Here is a 23888-nt window from a genome sequence, read left to right as displayed (position 1 = left end):
AAACTGCCTCCCACCCATACTGTACCATTCCAAGATGGCTGACCCATTTACACACGGGGGAAGGTAATATTGGAATGCTTTGTAACCAAAAACATTTCAGTATGGCAACTTGTATACACACTTGCGCATGCTCGCTCTCTCTCTCTCTCTCTCTCTCTCTCTCTCGGGCTCTTTCTCTCGCTCTGGGCTCTCTCATGGGCTCTCTCATGGGCTCTCTCATGGGCTCTCTCATGGGCTCTCTCATGGGCTCTCTCATGGGCTCTCTCATGGGCTCTCTCATGGGCTCTCTCATGGGCTCTCTCATGGGCTCTCTCATGGGCTCTCTCATGGGCTCTCTCATGGGCTCTCGCACTCTCGCTCTTTCTCTCGCACTCTCGCTCTTTCTCTCGCACTCTCGCTCTTTCTCTCGCACTCTCTTTCTCTCGCACTCTCTTTCTCTTTCTCTCGCACTCTCTTTCTCTTTCTCTCGCACTCTCTTTCTCTCGCACTCTCTCGCACTCTCTTTCTCTCGCACTCTCTTTCTCTCGCACTCTCTTTCTCTCTTTCTCTCGCACTCTCTTTCTCTCGCTCTCTCTTTCTCTCGCTCTCTCTTTCTCTCGCTCTCTCGCTCTCGCTCTTTCTCTCGCTCTTTCTCTCGCTCTCTTTCTCTCGCTCTCTCTCTCGCTCTTTCTCTCGCTCTCTTTCTCTCGCTCTCTTTCTCTCGCTCTCTCGCTCTCTTTCTCTCGCTCTCTTTCTCTCGCTCTCTTTCTCTCGCTCTCTTTCTCTCGCTCTCTTTCTCTCGCTCTCTTTCTCTCGCTCTCTTTCTCTCGCTCTCTTTCTCTCGCTCTCTTTCTCTCGCTCTCTTTCTCTCGCTCTCTTTCTCTCGCTCTCTTTCTCTCGCTCTCTTTCTCTCGCTCTCTTTCTCTCACTCTCTTTCCCTCGCTCTCTCTTTCCCTCGCTCTCTCTCACGCTCTCTTTCTCTCGCTCTCTCTAATGGGTTTTGTTATACATTGTCATTTGCTCTAAACAAAGCTGTTGCGAATCCAATTTCTCTGTTCCACTGCCAGGACCTATTGGTTTCACCTGTACATGTTTATTAATGTAGCCAAGATTCCCTATGGTTCTAGTATGCTATTCCTTTTGAACAGTCATTTTCAGTCTCTATTCTAACTCTTACACCAACTTTCCTTAAAGCTTATTTATTAGTGATGGAGAGAATGCATCTATCTTTTAAGATGAAATAAATGAAATTTTGTAAATTGGCCACTGTCCTGGGAAATGTTTATGGTTTCAAGGTGGGTTCTGCATTACCTTTACTATGGGTGAGGTAGGTGATTATCATTTTCACCCTTTGGTCTCCAGTCTCTGTAGCTTACATCAGATACCGTTACTGGCCTGGGCTCTACACACCACAGCCAACCTGTTCGTTGGCCCTAAAATCCCATAATTTTGTATATATAATGACCATTATCTATGCTCATTTCAACTAACATGCCATATATTTTCTTATTGGAGTTGACCGGCAGCAACCTACCCAACTTGGTTTTTGTTTCTCCCTTCTGTCCTTTTTACTTTTTTTTTTTTTTTTTTTTTTTTTTAAATTTTTGAAAACCTTTATTGTGCATCAAATCAGAACAAATACAGGCCTACAACCTGCCGGCCGGCCACGAAAACAGTTAAGCACCTATGCAACTTTACGGCGGCACAGTAATATCTCTCATTATAAGCAAGCATTAGTAAGGTCACACTGTAGTTACCATATTACCATGTCCCAGAATCAGCGAAGGTTAGTTTTTAAAAGTTTTCAGCGCAACAATTAAGGTCAGGTCTACTGTTCCGTACTTATACAAGTAAGAAGGAGAAATTAGGTCCATGTAGGTGGGACTCGACAATAGATATCCTTACCAGTCAGTGCAGTTCGCAACATGCAAGTTCCAGCCTGAGGATGGCCACAAATTATGCTCATTCCTAAAGAAGATGCAACATCCCAGCTAACACCACGCTACCACCCATCCCCCAGTATGCCTAACACGGGCCTAGAAAGAAGTTAAGTGATAACAAGAAGGCACCATAGAAAAAAACATGAACTAAAACTTACCCCCCCACCCTACACACATGCAGAGGCTACGGCCTACCCCCCCCCCCCCCCCCTAGCAGAGTGTTTGTCTCCCCAGAACCCGAAATATAGTATAAGAGAAAATTGAGAAGGAGAAAAAGAAAGGAGGAAAAAGGAGAAAGAAGAAAGAGTGCAATTCACATAAGACCGGAGGAGGGCCAATGAAATATATCCAACGCAAGTAAAACAGTTCCCTGGCCGCCCTTACCCCGACCCCAAGACCAGTACAATACCAATACTCAATATCCCCGGCAGTCCGTCAGCAACCCAGCAGTTCAAAAAAGGAGACGGTCCTGATGCAGGAGGGGGCTGCCTCAACCCTGTCCCCTACGATGCGGTGTAACGGTACAATCCAGCTGCGCGGTAGACCTCTTAGAAGATGGGAACAGACAAAGGGACCACAGCTGAATGAGGGGACGATCACCAAAGTCCATCCAAGACGTAGTCATGCGGTCCACAATCATAGCAGAGGATCCATAGCACCACAATGGTTCACAAAGGGCAGCTGGTCCACCCGGTAGTGGCCGTTCCAGGATGGGAAACGGAGGTCCGCCATGAGTCCCCAAGAAAGCCCCCAAGCGTGGTGTCTCGCGGCGTCTCCCAGGCCAGTTCGTCACCCCAGAGAGTTTGCGTTCCTTGGGGGGTGCTTCCGCCAGCACCCCAGCAATGACCGGGTCTCGCGACCGCAGTGATTCAGTGGCGACGTTGGCGAGGGAGCCATGGATTGCAGCTGTAGGATGTGGCGCGGTGTCTCGCATGCGGACAGACTGGGGGGCAGCAAGCAGAGTGGCATCCATCCGAGCCCCCAATTCACAGGCAACAGTGCGCATGGCGGACCTGAGGTCGTCTAGGGCGCTCAGTATGTCTCCAAGTTGCAAAGGCGCCTCAAAGGGCAGGGACGCAACCCCCTCCAGAACTCGAGTATGGCAGACGAGAGGCAGTCCCACTGGTCGTACATCCTCACCCTCAGCGAGCCTTCGAGCCCCCTGCCGGGTCGAGGTACGATGGAAACAGTCTGGGGGTGCAGGGGCTGCCTTCTCCATTCCGGCACAGTCGTGAAATGGTGCTGGCCGATGCCCGCGTCTCACCGGCAGCCTGGGCTTGCAGCTGTAGGAGCCGAGAGCAGGCAAAAAGATGGCGCCCACTGCGGCGTCAGGAGAAACAATGTTGCGGAGGAGCCGTCCCGGGGCTGGAGAACAGATACTTTGTTGCTCCGGTAGCGGCGGTGCCCAGGATCAGAAGCAGCGGGGCCAGGTGGAAGAAGCAAGCGCCACCGACGAGATACTGCAACCAGCTCCGTCCGTCCCACAATGGCCGCCGTCTTCGCGTCCAGGGCCGGCCGCCTCCGCAAGACAAAGACCCAGGCTGCACTGATCGGCGTCCGGAGGGGGAAGGCATCCCGGGGCTTCTGCTGCCGGGATCGAAGAAAGACACACCGGCGTGACCAGGTTTGCCTCCCGGTTCCGCTGCTGTAGCGTAGTGTGCAATTTGGAGGCAGGATGGTGCGGAAACCGGGAGGATAGCTACAGGGTCAGCGGAGCCGAGGAGTCAGGTGGCCATCGCGGTCGCGAGCTAGGCTCCTCCCCCCTTTTTACTCTTTAACGAGCCCCTGGCCCCTCCCATTGGGGGACCCCTATTTACCATAATTGCCAATGCCTCCTTTCTTTCTGCTACTGCCTTGGCATCACTTCGCTGCACCGATCTCCCCCGTCCTGTGCACTCAAAAGTAAAGGTGCTGATGTTGCTGCATTAGTGAAGGAATGTTCAGTTTTAGGTTTTGCGCAAACTGTTGACATCCTTACAATGTCCTAGCTTCACTGACCATGGAGAGACTCTAACAGGGTTACCATTCTGTAATTGTGTTTATGCATCCCCACTACCATTAGCTTTGAACAGTTGGAAGAATGGTTTGGCACTCTGCCATATAATGTGTATTTCTTAAATCTACACATCTGCCCTTTTCCCTCCTTTATTTCCAGTGTTACTATTTAATCCAGTTTGGTATGACGATACGACTGGAGACAGTGTAGTCAAGTCACCGGTAGACAAAACATATCAGTATGTCACTCTCCATTAAAAGTACTGCCAGTCCTGCCGCAAAAAAAGGAGGGCCTAATGGGCCAACAGGGAGTCTATGGCGCACAAGGATGATCTGGTGCTTTCTCCTTATACCATGTTTAACTGCCTTTTGAATGTTTTTGGTACCTACGTTGACCCCCAACTCTTAGAAGTAGAGACTAGTGTTGCAACTAAGGTTCATCTCAGAAGTTAATTGCAGTAGTGAAAGCTCATTCCTTTAGTTCTGGCTAACTAATTTTGAGGCATGCACATATTGTCTTGTTCACTTTGTAGAATGTTTCATCTGGATGAATTTTTTTTATTTTATCTTTTTAGGTAAATTTGAACCACCGTTATTCCACCCGAATGTGTATCCTTCAGGAACGGTGTGTCTGTCCATCTTAGAGGAGGATAAGGACTGGAGGCCAGCAATCACAATTAAACAGGTAACATTCAAATATACTGCAAGCTATTTAATGGATTGCACAGACTATACTGACTTTTGACATCCTACTTTTTTCTTTCAAGATCTTGTTAGGTATACAAGAACTTCTAAATGAACCAAATATACAAGATCCAGCTCAAGCAGAGGCATACACGATTTACTGGTTGGTATTAAAAACAAACATTTGGATACTAGTATAGTAGTGCTTGAATAGGAAGGTTCCACTTCATTAGGATTTAGTGTATCACCACCCATATCCTGTGCATGTCCCTGAAACCTAATTTTGCTATTTTTTTTTTTTTTTTTTTAAAGTGAAGAGATTGTATGTTTCTTTTCATGTCCATGCATGTTTAGACCACACCATGCTTGCGAATTATGACAAAGGCCTCCATCTTTGCGCTACAGTGTAAAGATAAGGCAGGAAGGGCATTCTTAGGATTCGTACTTCTACCTAAGAAAGGTATTGGATTCTAGTGGCCGCTTTGTCCAGGAAAGAACGGTGGAGTCAACTATTCAGGTATCCTTGCTCAGTATCCTAGTTAGTGGCAGGAGCCAACTTCAGCGAGTGGAGGGGCTGGCAAATAGGTAGGTATGTGGGTGATTTCATAAAATCAAAACTAGTAAATAAAGTAAAAATGTACTTACTGTGGTTGCTGCTGTGTGGTCCTCGCTCTGGTCTTCTTCCCTTGTAAATCTAGGGCCCTATCTAACGCAACCAATCCAGGCTCGTCATAGCAGTGACCGGATTAGTTGAAGCGTCCTCTATCAGTGCTTAGAGCACTGGAGGCTTTTGCTTTCTTGAACCCAGCTGTCGAAGGCAGTTGGGTTAGAGAAGTTTAAAGTCTGCATGTGTAGCTACCCATCACAAGATGGGCAGCTAGAGACATGCACACTTCAAGTGCAAAAGGCAGCCCACCGTCCTCCCTGCTGCTGCCGCCATTCAGCTGCAGCCCCCCCCCAATACTCGGGCAGGGTAGCGAAAAATAAAATGGTATTAAATTGACTTAATTACAATTTTATTTTTCGATCTCTAGGGCGTTTCAGTATAACCGAGGAGCCGCCCCTGCTCCTAGAGTTTATTTTTCCTCCTAGAATTACTAGGGGAGACGTTTGACCACATTTTAACATATTTGGGTGCCAGACACAGAGTTAATCGCTTTGCCTTTGACTGTAGTAGGCTTGTTTTCGTATTTATTTTGGCTATCGTCTCTCCTCACCTGTTCTCTCACTATACTGGCTATTTGACAAGTGCCTTTCCTATGGCAGTAAAATGCCCTGTAAGGGGCAGTTGTATCGCTTTTAGCACCGGTTCCCCGAAATATGCTGAAGTTTGAGGTGGAAGGAGGGTGCCAAACTGCAGGATATGTATGAAAATGTACCGAAATGCATCTGAAGATATCGCGCTTTTTCAAATTAAATCCTTGCACTTGTCATCTGTTGCTAATTGATACAAATTCCTACCCTTTTCAGCATTTCTGTTGTGAACTTTCGGAATCACCCAGCTCTTCTCTGTAGTAAAATGGCTTTACTTTTCATTGTAATTATAATTGGTAGTCTTTTATTGTAATTGATACTATTTATTATAAGATTATAATTTATTAAAAGATGTTAACTGTAATTCATTCATGCAACTACATAGTGCTTTAGTATAGTTCAAAGATGTGTAGACAGTGTCAAATATTACTCTTTGCCGGTCATTTAAACTTTGTACATACGTTTGGTTCTATTAGCTAAGGTAAACCCTTTGGAGTTCACACTGATTATTAACTTACTCCTCAGACACTGAGGCGTGGCTTCTAATTGTAAGGTCTGCAGACCTAATACTGTGGACTTGGGGTAGCTGGTGGGATGTTATTTTATCTAAATGTGGCACAAGCGGAACTAGTCAGAGAAAATCGTAGTCCTTCTCGCTAGGAAATATTTAAAGGGAATGAAGTCCTTATCAGATCATGGGTTTGGAAAGCAATTCTTTTTTTGGGCTACCCTCTTCAACAGTAATGTTCTATTAACGAGACCAGCCTTGTAGCTCAGGGTGTTCTCAACAAAAGATCCTAGATCGTACACATTGTTGGCAGAGGCAACAAAAGCAGCCATTTGAAAATAAATTGGTCTTTCCAACATCATACAAAGCAGCCTACCTGAGATGAGTCCAGCAATTCAGCTGCTCTGAGTAATTCTTAGAAATGGCAAATGGTATTCCCTTGCACCACGTCAAAATACAACAAACGACAAATGGTTGCAGGATTTTTTAAAAGCGGTGTCTCCCAAGCTGTTGGTTTAACCAGCGCCCTCTGCAGTTCCCAGGCCACCCACAAGTTGAGACGTTTTTCCCAGTACTGCCTGGTGCGGGAAGTACAACTGCCAAAAAATAATGCGAGACTTTGAGCTATTGTCATTGTTAAATGGCAATACCTTTTTATTTGTGTTGGTTTTTAAAACCTAAATACATGACCTTGTCATTTACAATGCAAATAGTTCAAACTCTCACAAATGCGAGAACTATTGCGTTGGAAATTCTTGTTTTTGTGTTTTTAATAGCTGCCGATGTGACCCGTTACCCCCGCTCTTCACCATGCGCAGTTATTGTTAAAGCCGGACAAAAAAAATTATAAGTACGGCGCACGGTGATACATACAGTGCAGAAATGTATAGGCTTGTTGTCAATCATGCTCTTTACCAGCCTTTTTTAAATGCGCTTGAAATCGAAAGCCAGGGGGAGCTGCTGTGCGACCACAGAGCCTTCCTGTTCTGGCTCCAGAAACAAAAGAACACAAGCAGGGGCCACCTAACATACAAGCAAGCACTCGTTATAACGTCAGTCTTCCTTGTTATGCGTGCGTGCAGTATTTATGTTCTGTAGTAGGGGATCTCTGTGTATAGTCATAATCTTGTGAATAGTCCCGCCATGTGCGTGGACCTCGGAGCAATCGAAATAGTCTCTTAAGTTGTCTTCTTCTGCAGTCCTGCATAGACACTTAAGAGAAAATCGAAAGACAAATAACGCAGCTTAAAACTACAAGGCTACATTGGGCAGCACTTCATCTCAAAGTGAAAAAGATAGCCCGATAATACATTTTACACACTTTGTAAAGTTTCACACCTAGAGAAACACCCCTTCACAAAAATTTGTTGTCATGATAGAGAGGAAGGGTTAAACAGACGAGCCCCATAGGCTGCCATTATGTGTTTGAAAAAGGGATACCGTGCCTTTAAGGAACTCTCCAGAGACGCTTGGTATCCCAGGATGCACAGCCAAAGGCCTTTTACTTTCAGTTCTTTTTTCCGGCCCCTGCTAGCAGGACCCTGGAGCATTGAGCTCTACCTTTTTGGTTATATCCTCAATTTTTTGAGCTTTTCCAGTGTTTTGAGTTTTTTTTTTTTAACTAGACGTCTGGGATCTTCCTCTTCAAGTTGCTGCCTTTTTTGACCAGTTTTGCCACCTCCTTTTTTGTCGAAATGCCAGCTTTATTCGACAAGTGCCCTGAGTGTGGTAGGATGAAGGCAAAATCTGACCCCCACAGAGTATGCATACTCTGTCTCCCTTCTACCCATGTCCCTGACTGATATGTCACTTTCTCCAGGAGGATCTTGCGTGACAGTGAGAAGATTTGTTTCCAAGGCCTGGAGCAGAGGAGAACTCAAGAACCATGTTGACTACTGGGCATTAAGGGACTCTGTCATCGGCCTCGGCCTCTGCCTGTGCATGGGCCTCTGCCTGTGCATGGGCTTCTGCGGGGCTCCCCAGTCAAGAAGAAAAGGCACCGTTCCTGGTCTACGTCGATGGCTTCGGCGTTTAGAGGTATGACTACCATCTGCTCCCCGTCGACACAGCGCTCTGGGTCGAAGCGACTTCGGCGTCTAGGGGTAGGACGTCCTGAGGTCGAGGACTTCACCGGCGTTGACAAGTCCCGAAGAGGCAGGCGCTCGCCATCGAGGCGACACTGCCGTTCACCTTCAACATCGACATTGAGGAGAGAAAGATCGACGTCTAGGCGAAGACACTCTGCATCAGGAGGTTCGTCGACGTCCGGGAGTTCGTCGACGTCAGAAAGAACTATGTCGAGGAGACACGTCAAAGAGGTCGACGTCTAGGAGGGAAAAGTCTACGTCTAAGAGGAAGTAGAGGCCCAGAATGGTGTCTATTGCCTCTGTGGTTAGCGTCGCATCGTCATCATCGGCGAGTCCCCGGTCGCGCGCGCTCTGAGAGGTCCGCATCCAGAGCGTCCTCCCCAAGGCCTGCTCGTAAGAAGAGGAGAGTTCTTAGGTCACCGGGCTCTAATTATTCCCGGACCTACTCGCCCTCAAGGCCCAGGACGCCTACGCCTCCTCTTCCGCAACTTCCTCCTCCACATACACCTCCACCACCACCACCGCCTCGGCCTCCACAACCGAACCCTTTGGTTCCGGCTCAACCTCTTCCGTTTCCACAGCCTCCTGGGCCGGTGGTTCCTGCAAGGCCCAGAAAAACACGGTCAAGATCCAGATGGAGGCATCACTCTCGCAGTGAGCTTAGATCCTCGACGAGGTCACGTCATCGTCTGAGGGGAAAGATCACGCTCGAGGTATACGGACTCGTCCAGATATTCTCCCACTTTGTCGGACTTTCCTCCGACGAGAGTGTCACCAGTGGAAGTACAGGCCCCTGGATTCTGATCCTGCGTTCTTGAGAGCAGATCCTGTGCCGGATTCTGTCATTGTGACAGTGGCCAAGAAGCAGTATTTCACTGCCCCTCCGTTTATGGTCCCACCAGACCAGGAGAGCCATCACATGGATTCGGCAGGAAGAAAAGTCTGCAGTATAGCTGCCACTTCTATGAAAGTGGCTAGTGCATCAGCGCTTTTGGGTCTGTATGACCGCTCCTTGTGGGAGTCCCTGCAGCAATTCAATGAGCTCCTCCCGAGGGACTGGAGGGAAGACTTCCAGGAGATCTTGAATGAGGGCATGATGGTGTTCATTAGATCGGCGGATGCCTTTCTCCTGGCTGCGCATGGGTACTGCCATGGCATTAACTTGAGACGACATTCCTGGTTGCGCCTTACCTCTTTTAGGCCTGAGGCGCAACAGCGGGTGGCTAACTTGCATTTTTCGGGATCTACCCTCTTCGGGGCTCATGCGGACGAAGAGATGGCCCGCATGAAGGCGGAAGTGGAAACGCTGTAGATTTAGAGAAATCGAAGGACCAGCGAAAGTCATTCAGTCCCTTCTAGAGGCGTTACTCTTCCAAGAGATATCAGCGGGGGCAAGGTCGCCAAGCTGGCCAACAGCAATACCGGCGACAACCCTTCCAGAAACATCAGAGGGGCGGAGGCAGACAGCAGGCCGCCTCTGCGAATAAGGGCCCGGCCAGGTCTAAGCCCTGGTGAGTTACTTCCCCCTTGTCCGTTACCTGCTCCGTGAGGGGGGGGGGGACACATACAGAATTAATTGGCAGAGTGGAGAAAAATTCTCTGGACAAGTGGTTGCTGAATATTGTTTGCAATGGATACAGTCTTCGGTTTGTCAGCCCTCCTCCAGCTATTTCACAGGTTCCTTCGCACTGCCAGCTGCGAGAACTCCAAACTGAGGTCGATACCCTGTTAAGAAAAAGGGCAATAGATGACCTCCTTCTGTCTCAAAGGGGAAAGGGTCTATACTCTAGGTTCTTTCTGGTACGCAAAAAAGACAAAAACGAGTTCAGGCCCATTCTGGATTTGCAACAAGCAAATAAATTGATTCGCAGGGAGAAATTTCGCATGCTGGCCTTGCACCAGATTTATCCTCCACTACAACGAGGAGACTAGCTTTGCGCAATAGATCTGCAGGATGCGTATTTCCATGTGCCCATTGCACAGAAACACAGGAAGTTCCTGTGCTTCCAGGTCGCACTAATCATCAGGGCACCGTACTACCGCTTGGTCTGAAGTCTGCACCCAGGACTTTTTCAAAATGTATGGCAGTGGTGGCCGCGCACCTGAGAAAGAACAAGGTGTTTGTCTACCCGTACCTGGATGACTGGTTGATCAAAGCCTCCACCTTCCAGGAAGCACAATTGCATTTCAACAGAACGGCCGTTCTGTTGAATCAGCTGGGTTTGCAGATCAACATGTCCAAGTCCGTCCCGGCTTCGGTTAAGTGCCTGCAGTACTTGGGAGCCTTCATCAATACTCTCAGACCAAGCGTGTCTCCTTTGGAAGCCTCAGGCTCTCATGTCCGTTCCAGCAACGACAGCGAGGATGGTGTCTTCTCTTCTGGGGTCGATGGTCTCTTGCATCTTCCTCACACCACATGCATGCCTCCACATGAGACCACTGCAGGAATGTCTGGAGGATCAATGTTACCAGAAACGAGGGAGCTGGGACGACAGGATCCACCAGTCTCTACAAGCTCAACAGTCCCTGAGATGGTGATGTTCAGCAGAGAATCTCCTCAAGGGGGTTCCGGTCCACAAGGACATTCCCATACAGACTATTGTGACTGATGCTTTTCTCCTCGGCTGGGGAGCTCGTTCAGACCAGCTACAGAACCAAGGAACGTGGTCCCAGACTGAGTCCACATACCACATCAACTTTCTGGAACTCAGAGCCAAAACCGCAGTGATGTCCCTCCTGGATGAGCAAACTATCCTGAGACATCTCTGTTGCACCAAATTGAGTTCCAAATACTTGGCGCAAATATTTCCAGAATCTGTGAAATATGTTGCGAAGGTACACCAAACATGGATTTTCTGAAACCTACTGCCGAAACTTCACATCCTGTTCCCATAGTCCAGCTTGAACCGGGCTGTCTGGATGATGGACTGGGGAGGAGGACTTTAGGTAAGCCGTAGAGAAATATCTTGACCAGTTTTGATAATGAAGCTCAAACCGAACAAGGCAAAGATGACTAGTTAGCCTTGGCTGGCCATACCAATGGAACTTCACTGTTCTCCTTTTACTTTCGCTGTAACCACGCAAGACAATTTTGTGTAAACGGGCTGTCCTGTCCAGAATGTAGGACCAGATCCTTCACAACAACCTTCCATTGCTTCACTCAACGGCCTTTGGTTCTCTGTATATGTAATATAGACATCTGAATTTACACCAGTATTGATAAACGTACTGAAAAAGGGGAGGTGTGTGCTCGCAAGTTTAAACTTTCAATTAGTAATTCTGCAATGAAGGTCAGCGTAGCAGTTTGACCATTGCTCAGAGTAATCTCCTGTATTGCCATTCAGATTTAGATAAACCTGTCCTTCAGTTCTGTCGCTGTGTACCACAAATGGCCTTTTCTGCAACGTTTTCAAGGTTGTGATGCCATCTCTTTGAGTGTTTTGAAGAATTTCCTGCATGATAGGCCGTTTTCACCTGCTAAGTTGAATGTAGAATTGTCTAAAAGAAACAACAAAAAAAACCTTACATGTAGATTCATCAAGCCGAAATCGGCTCGCAAAGGGCCAGATTTTGAGAATCTGGCCCTTTGCAAGCGCTATTTTTGCATTTGGGATTCATCATCCCAAATGCAAAAATCGCAATTCTAGAAAAAGCTAAATTGCGATTAATTGCATTTAAGCAATCTCCATTTGAGATTCCTTAAATGCAATTCATGAACCATTTAAAAATTGCGAATTCGCAATCTGGGGCCGCTATTTACAGCGAAGTTTAACTATGTGGTAAATAGCAATAACTTAGAAAAATGCACTTTAGTGCATTTTTCGAAGTTGTATGTTACACACACACACACACACACGTCCTTTAGACATGCATGTGCGCAACACCAGTGTACATTACCATTTCAGGGGTGCTACAGGGTGTCCTTTGGACACCCTGGCACCCTTGAAATTGCTTCCTTATTTGCGAATCCCAAATAAGGAATGACTCTCCATTCATTCCTATGGGCCTTTAGGCCCATATGAATGAATGGGAAAGCCCTTCCTTATTTGCGATTAGCAATTAGCGAATCGCAAATAAGGAAGCAGTAGAAATATCATATAATATTGCGATTTCTACATGCATCCTGTTTTGCGAGTCTTTAATAGCGAATCCTTAAAATTCGCTATTAAGGACTCTCAAAACATGACCATGATGAATCTGGGGGTTAGAAATCGTTGCCTCCAGATTCCAGCAGTTCTGAATTAGTACTAGTATATTTAAACGGGGTGTCTGTTTCAAGCATCTAAGGCCACCACTTAGTGTGGGCAGAAATGTAATCCGTATTTACCAATGAGGTAAAATAACGTATTCCATGGGTGCAATTTTTGAGGGATGGTAAATATCTCCTGTTCCAGAAACGAAGCAAAACATTTGGAATTACATTTTTGGCTGGCTTGCCCTGTGATTTCTAAGCGGAAAAATGTAAGTGCATTAATGTCTGTATTCATTAAGTACCCCTCCCAGTCCTGAAGCAATGGTATGGTAAGTACCGCATCATTAAAGATTCTGATCGTACGTGGACTCCTGTTTGCGGCAGGTTGAAATTTAGCCTTTAATTCACTGTCCACGACCCAACTGTGAGTCCTTTTCCCGTCCTTCATGCATTTACAAATGCTTGAAACGATTTTATTACTGCTTACCAGTCCTGTGCTTCAATCTGGAGCAGAATGGAATAGTTGGGATGTGCTAGTTAGGGCAAGCTTTAAATTAGTGTCTTTTTTCACACACAAACTGCTTCTCTCTGCTGTGCTGGCCGCTTACGATCGACTTTAAGCAGTCTTGAATGTAGCACTTAGCAGCTGGCGTGCAATAAACGGGACCCCTTCATTGCTTGAGGTCTAGCCAACGTTTGAGCTCGAATTAGTGACTGCCCAGCAACAGTATCCTTTCTGCCATGTGGGCCCAATGTGTCACCCTGGACTTTGTTGAAGAATGGAAACTACAGCATTAAGGGAAGATGTCAGCAGCACCTTTTGCTACTGGTCAGAGCACAGCCTTCCTCTGATGGTGCCTGTTGATTCCGGTTAAGTGGAATGTATCCCAGGTGTCTATACACTCAGTGGTGGCTCAAGACTTTGGGTCCTGTGGTACCAGGCAAACGTAGAGAGAGTTGAGTCAAATGGGTGCATCTGAAAGAGACACGTTAGTGATAGATTCCTTACCTTGGAATATCCCCAGGCGTCAGACTGGATCCGGAAACTTTTGCGCAGCAATACCCCTGCGCGCCGGTAGGCGTCGTCTGCGGCTCCGCGTCCGTCGTCGGCGTCGTGAGCGCCGGGATGACGTCGTCGGAGTACTTAGACGGCGCCCATGCGCGCTGACGTCAGTTCTTCTTTTTTCCGTGCCAGCTAGCGCAGATCCGGAAGAAGCTCTACCCCCAGTCAATTTTTGACTGAACTTTTTGATCCTTTTGATCTCTTTGTTGTCGAATTCTCGACTTATCGGTGCCAGGGATGCCCGGGTTCAAGCCTTGCTCGAAGTGCGATCGACTCATGTCGGTCACGGACCCCCATCGCCGGTGCCTGAAGTGCCTAGGCCTCGACCACGACTATCGAACCTGCTCCGACTGCCGGGCCCTGACGTTGAAGGCTAGGCGGGAGTGGTCCCGGAAGCGTCTCGAGCTGAGGCAGTCGGCCCGGCGCCGCTCCAGGTCCCGGTCCCACGGGAGGTCGAGGGACAGGTCGCGAGGTCTGAGTCATCGAAGCTCCGGAAGTGGACACAGATCGTCTGGTTCCAAGTCCTCATGTAAGAGGCATGAGAGGTCGGAGCGACGTCATCGATCCTCCGACCCGCCCCGACGCTCGCACGATGCGGCCGGGGGCTCGGGCGACACCGCCCACGCGGCTCCGCGGGAGTCGCAAGCATCGCCGCCTGCCCCACACCTTCGGGTCCCTGGGCACGGCGCGGCGCCGGAGGAGGTCGAGAGGTATCTCATGGCCATGAGGGCCCTCCCTCCTTAGTCGGTTCCCGTGGCGCCTTCGGGCCGATCGGTTCCGTCTGGAGGTCCTTCCGGGTCGGGCGCTTCGGCCCCGACGCCGTCGGGTGCTTCGGCTCCGACGCCGCTGGCGACTTCGGTCTCGGCGCTGCAGGACCTCGCTGATTCCGGATCCGGGACCTCGCCGGTCGACCTTACGTCCTCGCAGGCGCCGTCCCTTCAGGTGTCGTCCCCGGCGGCCAATGTGGTTGCCGCCCCATGTGGTTGCCCCCCCCCCAATGTTTCCTGCGGTCCTACTCAGGCGCCGGAAGGGCGCCGCTGGGCGCTGATTCCGTAGGCCTTTGTGGATTTTTATCTCCACGAGGAGGCCCTGTCTGCTAATCCTGGTTTCCAGGACACACGTGACGAGGAACATTGGGAGGGGTCCGAGGACCCTCTGGCACAAGATTGCCAGTCACAGCAGGACTGGACATATGAGCTTGGGGAGGCCAGTGGTATTGACACATCGCCAGACACTGGATTTACATCGCCTCCGACTGTGGCTTCGGAGGTGGGCTCTACTTACAGCGTAGTGTTGACGAAGGCAGCTAAGGCCTTAAACCTTCAGCTCCCCGTCGCGGCCGTGAGGAATAATCTCCTCACTGAGGTCCTCAAACCGCAGTCAAGCTCCGCGGAGCCCCTGCTGCCGTTCAATGAGGCCTTATGTGACGTTCTTCTGGGCACTTGGTCCAAGCCTGCCACAGGCCCACCTGTGGATAGGAACGTGGCCAGACGCTACCGCCCGGCCCCGGGCGACCCATGCTTTTTGTCCACCCATCCCACCCCCGAGAGTCTGGTCATCCAGGCCTCAAACTCCCAGACCGCATTCCCGTCTGCCCCGCCCGACAGGGAATCCAAGAGATATGAACAGTTCGGGAAGAAGGTTTTCTCGTCTGTTAGCTTGGGGCTGTGATCTGTGAACACCGCCTGTCTCTTGGGCCGCTACACCCACACTCTGTGGGACACGGTTGCGGAGGTGCTGCCAAGATGCCCGGAGGAGGTCCAGGCTAAACTCGGCCAAGCCCTTGCGGACGGCTGAGATGCAGCACGCTTTTCTATCCGGTGTGGGCTGGATACTACAGACTCACTGGGCAGGGCGATGGCAACGACGGTGGCGGTTCGATGCCACGCTTGGTTGAGGGCCGCCAACTTCTCGGCTGATGTCCAGGCCACCCTCCTGGACATGCGGTTTGATGGCCGTTGCCTCTTCGGCGACAAGGCAGACCATGCGCTGGAACGTTTCAAGGACTCAAGGGCTACGGTCAAGTCCTTGGGCCTCACGGCCCCACGCCAGCAAACGGGTGCCTTTCGCTCCTTTCGTGGCCACGGAAGGGGCGCCCCACCACGTACCGTCAGCCACACGCCGCAAAATGGCCAGCAGCGCGGTGGCGGACGTGGAAACCGCCGTGGCGCGGTCGGGGACCGCGACGAGGCCAGTCGACACCTCCCTCAGCAGCACCTGCCTCTAAACCTTCCGAGTTTTCAGGCCCATGTGACGCCTGTGGGGGGCAGGGTTCGCCATCACCTCTCCCACTGGCATACAGTCACTTCGGACAGGTGGGTGCTGCAGATTGTCTGAAGGGGCTATTCCCTCCCCTTCGAGGCATCCCCTTCATCCATGCCACCGCAAAACCACCGTGTGTCGGGGGATCACTTGCAACTTCTGCAAGAGGAAGTTACTGCCCTCTTGGCCAAGAGGGCCATCGAGCGCGTTCCTGGGCCAGAAGTAGGGTGTGGATGTTACTCCCACTACTTTCTGGTGCCCAAGAAGGGCAAAGGGGGGCCTACGCCCTATCTTGGACTTGCGGAACGTCAACGGCTTCCTCCGGACGGAGAAGTTCAAGATGCTCACTTTGGCTCAGGTCCTGGCTGCCCTGGACCCGGGAGACTGGATGGTAGCGTTGGACCTGCAGGACGCCTATTTCCACATCCCCGTCCTGCTGGCCCACCGGCGTTACCTGCGGTTCACGGTAGGCCAAGAGCACTTTCAGTTTACCGTGCTCCCCTTCGGCCTTACCAGCGCCCCACGGGTGTTCACAAAGGTGATGGCGGTGGTCGCAGCTCATCTGCGCAGGCAGGGGGTATCAGTCTTCCCCTACCTCGACGACTGGTTGTTGAAGGTGGGCTCGCCCCAGACAGTCGTCAGCCACCTCCAGACTACGGCCGACCTCCTGCATCTGCTGGGGTTCTCCATCAATGTGCCGAAGTTACACCTGTGTCCCTCTCAGACCTGTGTCTCTTCATCGGAGCGGTTCTCGAATCGGCGCAGTTTCGGGTTCACCCATCCGAACAGCGGGTTCGGGATATTCAGGCTCTGGTTCCCTTCTTCCAGCGTTATCCCGAGTCTCGGTCAGGTTGACGCTGCGGCTTCTGGGACTGATGGCCTCCTGCATCCTTCTGGTGCGTCACGCCAGGTGGCGGATGCGGGCTCTGCAGTGGGACCTGAAGTTCCAGTGGGCCCAGCATCAGGGCAACCTGTCCGATCATGTCTTGATCTCGGAGGGCACTACGAGTCAACTGCAGTGGTGGCTCACGGACCGCGACTGGGTCAGCGGCAGATCCCTCTCCCTACCCCACCCGGAGCACGTAGTTGTGACGGACGCGTCCCTCCAGGGCTGGGGAGGCCACATGGGAGAGGCGGAGATCAGAGGCCTCTGGTCTCCGGCGGAGTCCCGGCTCCATATCAACCTGCTGGAGCTTCGGGCGATTCGTCTAGCACTGAAGGCATTCCTTCCCTCTGTCCGGGGACGTGTAGTACAAGTGTTCACCGACAACACCACCTCCATGTGGTACTGCAACAAACAGGGCGGGGTGGGGTCGTGGACCCTTTGCCAGGAGGCTCTGCGCCTATGGCAATGGCTGGAACATCAGGGCGTGACCTGGTGGTTCAACACCTGGCAGGCTCTCTGAATGCCAGGGCGGACCAACTCAGCCGTCGGTGCATGATGGATCACGAATGGCGTCTGAACTCGGACGTGGCCCAAGGTCTCTTTCAGCAGTGGGGAGAGCCTTGGTTAGATCTATTCGCCACAGAAGAGAACGTGCAATGTCATCAGTTCTGCGCCTTGGAATTTCCAAGGCGGCACTCGCTCGGAGACGCTTTTCGTCGTGAGTGGAGCTGCGGTCTGTTGTACGCCTTTCCGCCTATACCACTTCTGCCCAGAGTGCTGTAGAAGATCAGGCGCGACCGGGCTCAGGTTATTCTTGTGGCTCCGGGCTGGGCACGAAGATACTGGTATCCCGAGCTACTCAGCATGTCAGTCGATCCCCCGATTTGTCTGCCTCTTCAGGAGGACCTTCTGTCGCAGCAGCAGGGGACGGTCCTGCCCCCGAACCTGTCCAGTCTCCACCTACAAGCTTGGAGATTGAGCGGCGGCAGTTGAGGCCATTTGACTTGCCTCCTGAAGTCTGTGATATCATTCTGGCAGCCAGGCGTCCCTCCACGAAGTCGGTATACGCCTGCCGGTGGAACAGATTTGTGGCATGGTGCACAGCAAAAGCTGTGGATCCTCTCTCTGCACCCCTTTCGGAAGTGCTTCTCTTCCTTCTTTCCCTTGCCCAGCAGGGCTCTGCTCTGGGCACTCTTAAAGGGTACTTTTCTGCTCTATCCGCCTTCTTAAGGCTTCCTGATCAGCCTTCCTTATTAAAGTCCCCCATTGTAAGTAGATTTCTGAAGGGCATCACACACATGTTCCCTCCTGTTCCCTTCGTGATGCCCCAGTGGGACTTGAATCTTGTTCTCACTTACCTGATGTGTGCTCCCTTTGAGCCACTTCATAACTGTCCTCTCCGTCTTCTCCCGTTGAAAACTGCCTTCCTGGTTGCCATCACCTCTGCCAGGAGAGTGAGTGAGCTCCAGGCTCTTTCTTCTTCTCCACCTTTCCTATCTGTTCATCCTGACAAGGTGGTGTTACGTACACGACCTTCCTTTCTGCCCAAGGTCGTCACGGCCTTCCACATCGGGCAGTCCATCACTTTGCCCACCTTCTTTCCGCCTCCGCATCCCTCGAAAGAGGAAGAGAGGCTCCACTGTCTGGATCCAAAACGTGCGCTCTCCTACTACTTAGATCGCACACGCCAATTCCGGGTGGATGACCAACTCTTTGTTGGTTACGTGGGCGCGAAGAAGGGAAAGGCTGTACACAAGAGGACCATCTCGAGGTGGATCATCTTGTGTATTCAAGCATGTTACTCCATGGCGAGGAAGGAGCCCCCGGCTGGGCTGCGGGCTCACTCCACTCACTCCACGGCGACAACAACTGCCCTGGGCCGAGGAGTCCCCTTACAGGACATTTGCCAGGCAGCTACGTGGGCCTCGCTGCACACGTTTGCAAGACACTACTGCCTGGACAGTCCAGTCCAGAGGGATGGCTTTTTTGGCCGTTCCGTCATCCAGGACTTTCTGGTGTGATATTGGTTCGCAGACCCACCACCGGGGTTGGTATTGCAGGGGTATCTATTCTAAGGTAAGGAATCTATCACTAACGTGTCTCTTTCAGATGCACAAGTTACTACTTGTGTAACGATATATCTGTAAGAGACATTAGTTAGTGATAGATTCCTTACCGACCCACCCATCCTCCCTGTTCTGCGAACCGATATCTAGGGTTAAGGTCATCCCCTTTCAGGGCCCTAGTATCATGGCACCAGTGTTAGTTCTATCATGGCTCTGCGTATCTGGCGCGGAAAAGCTGTGTATCAGAACTGACGTCAGCGCGCATGGGCGCTGTCTAAGTACTCCGACGTCATCCCGGCACTCACGACGCCGCCGACGGACGCGGAGCCGCAGACGACGCCTACCGGCGCGCAGGGGTATTGCTGCGCAAAAGTTTCCGGATCCAGTCTGACGCCTGGGGATATTCTAAGGTAAGGAATCTATCACTAACTAATGTCTCTTACAGATATATCGTTACACAAGTAGTAACTTGTGCTTCTGCCTTTGGGATTCGTATCGAAACGTTTAGCTGAAGTTCGAATTTTCAGTTTACAGGTTTAAGAGGGGAGGAATATAAACTTATGCGATACTAGGCATTTCAGCTTTGTGCACCCATTACAAAAAGCTTAGTACATACATACTCTGGTACACTCTAATATCCAGCGCTGTGTTTAAGTTCTTTCTAGAACACCTGTGTTCATATCATTTTGCTCAGGTACAGACATTGGCTAGTAAGACTCCTTTACTCAACCATTGTCGGTAAAGAGGATTTTACTGTAGTTACTGCGCCAAATGTGTAACTGACCACACCGCAAATATTTAGGTAACAATGGTCTGTAGAATGTCAAATCAGTTTCTTGAATGCCTTGGCTTTCGCATTAAAGTCCATATTCCTTTGCCCAGATGTGCTCTGATTCTTCGGCAATCCGTGTGTGCAAGGTAGGAGGTTTTGCAAAAGCGGAGGACTAGAATTGAGTGCCCTCAACCCAGTGCACCTTTTAGGCCCTTAACAGGACATCTGTGATTCTACAGTGAAAAAGGCAGTTTATTTCTCGCTGCATACAATATCTGCTTTTGGCACCGGACATTCCTGGGTTGTTCTTCCATAACTAGTTTCATCATAAATATCCGAAGCACAGACTTACTCAGAAAGCCTTTATCAAGTTTCAAGTTTATTTATTTATGATAACGGAACTCTTTTGAGATCCACATAACAGTTTATCAGAAAAAAAAGAAAAGCAGCAATAATTACATAAGTAAATAAAAATATCAATACAATGTTAGAAAACATTTAAAGAAAGAAAACCATTTAAAACAAAACATTTCGTTAGGGGGATTAAACATGGCTGCAATAAAATTATAAGCAGAGAAAATACCCAACAAAGCACAAAGGTTTTAACCATTTGCGCCTGTGTACCATAAGGGCTGGACAAACAAAAACAACATGGTATAAATCCTGGGAATAAAGTTTACAAAAATCACAGATATCAATACCACCATGCCATTTAGACAAAAGGCAGTTCAATGGGAGTAAATCATATCTTAACAAAAGAATAAATCGCCTAACTGCATGGGGCAGATTCCAACCTAAATATGGCTGAAGTTTTTTAATTTCACAAGAGTTACCAAAAGGGAACATTCCTCTCTTGACTTTACGGGTCCTACTATCTGCTCTAAAACTATTTTGTTCATCTAACTGTAATAAAGTAATTGCCTGTCTGAAGCCTTTATCATTTAGAAAGGAATCTGACAAATGTTAACAAGTTTGATGTAGAACTGTTAATTTTCCTGTTTTATCCAGATAGTAGCGATGCTCGTGCTATGCCAGTGTGGAGGACGTATGATTTTTTTTTTGGGTGTGGTTTTTTAAATGTTTTTATTTTGTATTTGGTTTTACATCTGTTAAGCTAATCCGTGTCAATTAAGTGTTACATTATGGGAGGCGTTCTGCATTTGAGAATTAAGTCCGCCTTCACTGCTAATGGGTAGCCAGGTTTCTGTTGGCCAAAGTGAGTTTTAAATCTTAACCGCATGGCTTGATCAATATCTGGCCTACAACTGTACGCTGGAACGGTTTCAAGCTTCCAGTTATACTTTTGTTTCAGTCTCCTTTCTTACAGCATTCGTAATATTACTGTTACATTGGATTTGTTTTTGATTTTTGTTCTGGTCCAAATGTAAATATTTTTTCTTTTGTCAGCCAAAACAGAGTGGAATACGAAAAGAGGGTTCGAGCACAAGCCAAGAAGTTTGCTCCTTCATAAACACCAATGTGGCATCTTACAAAAAAAACCTTAAAAAAAAGGAAGGGATTGGTTTGGCAAGAACTTGTTTACAAACTTTTTGCAAAATCTAATGATGCTATGTACAATTAATAGTCACTTAGGGGAGGGGGTCATATGTGTGCCATTTTCCATTTTCGCCACTTGTATACAGTTCTAAATTTGCTGAATTGCCCCCAGTTTTTTCATACAGGGTCTCTTCCTTCGGTCTTTTGTATTTTTGATTGTTATGATGTAAAACTTGCTTTTATTTTAATATTGATGTCAGTATTTCAACTGCTGTAAAATTATAAACTTTTATACTTCTATAAATTCACTAGTACCTATAGGTTACTTTGCCATCTGATGCAGGCATGCTTTAAAATGTTTAGAACTCTATTTAGCCTCTAGCTGGCTGTATGAAAAAGAAACTCATTATCTTTACCCCCTCCTCTCCCCAACATTTTGTCTGTCCAAAAATTAGGTTGTATTGCTTAAAAGCCCCAGAAATCCAAAGTCAGCCGGCATCTTGCTTCTGCATCACTTCCTTTTTGTGTTTATATGGCGTTTTGTCTGTGTTGCTGTTTAGAGTAAATAAACTGTTTATATAAAGTTTTTGTTTCATTATATTCTTTAGTGACTGTGAAGGGAGACAGCCTTCTAGGCTAAAAATCTTAATATGTACAGCATTTTGTAAAAGCTTATGATGATTGATGTTATGTACTTATGTTTTGATGGACAACTGCTTGTCACCTCACTTCTTAATGTAGGTGAAGACATTTGTTCAGTATCTTGTATTTAAAAAAATAGATGCTAACCAAAAAGATTGGTAAGTGTCTAATGAATTAATTGTATTAACAGTGTAAGAATTAGGTTCAGATTCCCCATGAGCACTGTACCTATTGATAAGACTAATAAAACAAGTCCATCTGACCTAGTAAATCTGAATCGGTTTGAAAACTTGATTCTTCCTTACTTTTACAGCAGTGTATAGATTTTGCTGCAGGGACTGCTATCTTTAAATAAAGTTTTGTATTTTAAGTGGATGTTACTTCAACATTAGCAAGAAAGATGTTTGAGGTGAATAACTTCATGTTTGAGCACAACTCATTCATACTGTATTTTTTTGTACTCCTGGACTCTCCAGTGGTGCACGGTGCAGTAAAGTGCATGAAATAGACACATGATGTGGAGCATTACGTTTGGAAAAGAAAAGTGATGGTCTTGTAACTTCAGCCTTTTGATCAACTAGCTGTTAATCACAGATGAGAGATTGTCTCTTTAAGACGTAACTGTAATGTGTTCCTGTGCTCGCTGTAAATATAATTTAGTGGAAATGCACTAATATTGTTTCTTCTTCCCTGATCGCCGCAGTACAGCAATGTACGCACTTAAAGCTAGCTCTTTTGTCTTTGACACATCTGTTGTGGCACAAAGTAAATTGTGGTTTGTGTAATAACTGACCTGGTGTACTGCTACCATGATGGGGAATGCAACTAAACTATTCATGGTGAATTTCTGACTTTGCTGTGGTACATCTTTGACTGGTCCTTGGACAGGTGGTGATGAAAGACCTTCTACGATTCATCCATCAACATTTAGGCTGTTTTGTCACAGTTGACAACTAGGATGAATGGACTGCAAGTGATTAAATAAAAGCCTAACAAATAGATCACAGCTCGTTTATTTCAGTAAGTGTATTTAAACAAACCACGCCCCCAAACAATATTTGGTAATGCTCTTTGTACTGCATATGTCCCTGTCTGGCTGCTCATTAGATAAGTCCTTTGCTCTGCTGAAGGGCACAACCCATGTAATGAGGATCCTTTTTATGGTAGCGAGTTTTCATTTACCTCACTAGGACTGGAGATTGGCATAGAGGGAGGTGTGTGAGGCTGGCAGCATCCTATATTAAAGCACTCATCCAGCCCAAAAATCAACTGGGTCCAATGGAAGCGGCCAGTGCGTCCCCACTTTGTCTTCTATAGCAAAACTCACCTCATGACCCTCGCTATCGGCTCCACCTTTGTTCTAGGATGTCAAAAGTCACTAGCAGGCATGCATGTTGAGATGGAAGCCTTAATAGAGGTCATACATGATATTCACACCACCAAGATTAGGCTTTTTGACTAGAAGCATGGTTTGTGGCTTAACATACATTACATAACATGCTGCAACAGTGGCTTCCTCATGCTCTGTAGAGAGAGGCTCTACAGAGCACAATTCCTTCACCCCTCAAGTGGACCTGGAGATGGTTGTAGATTGCAAGCAAGTTGAATAAGCTGCCAGAGCACTACTCTGGAAACTACTGGATGACCTTAGATTTTTTATTAAATATAATTTTTGAATAAAATGCTCCTTCTGTATTTACACACAACCATATTGCCTTTTCTTTTCCAATATCATTCTATCTGCGTGTTGCACCTTGCCCAATAATTGTTCTGCGGGTGAAGGTGTTGGGGGCGGGTGGGGGTGATGTGACTTACCTTTTTGTATGTTTCATATATTTTTTTGTGCCTCTTTTTTTTTTTTTTTTTTTTTTTTTTTTTTCTTCTCTTCCTTCCTGAAGAGTTACGAGGAGGGCAGCCTGGTGCACGATCTTGAAAGTCCTTGATTATGCTTCTCATCTCTGGTTTGGGCTATGAAGCATTTTGCATCCCTCTCTTTGGGGGCCTGCTTTGACAGGAGTCGCAGGCACAAAAGTCTTGATCTGAGGCACCGAAGGTAGATGG

At 48.3% G+C, this 23888-nt stretch overlaps 1 protein-coding gene across 3 annotated transcripts in view; it reads left to right on the top strand.

The window, feature by feature from the left end:
• UBE2I (ubiquitin conjugating enzyme E2 I) overlaps positions 1–23532 on the top strand; it is a 154783-nt gene extending 131251 nt beyond the window's left edge. For all 3 annotated transcript variants that reach the window (XM_086940583.1, XM_086940584.1, XM_086940585.1), the window contains 3 exons: positions 4490–4599; positions 4682–4761; positions 21096–23532. In XM_086940583.1, the coding sequence (XP_086796709.1) occupies positions 4490–4599; positions 4682–4761; positions 21096–21159 (254 nt within the window). In that variant the 3' untranslated portion in view covers positions 21160–23532. The remainder of the gene's footprint in view (positions 1–4489; positions 4600–4681; positions 4762–21095) is intronic.
• The last annotated feature ends 356 nt before the right edge of the window (positions 23533–23888 follow it).

The sequence above is a fragment of the Lissotriton vulgaris genome, chromosome 10 (assembly GCF_964263255.1).
Source record: "Lissotriton vulgaris chromosome 10, aLisVul1.2, whole genome shotgun sequence".
NCBI classification, from domain to species: Eukaryota; Metazoa; Chordata; class Amphibia; order Caudata; family Salamandridae; genus Lissotriton; species Lissotriton vulgaris.
The sequence above is the reverse complement of the archived record's forward strand: the minus strand, read 5'-3'. Positions and strand labels throughout refer to the sequence as shown.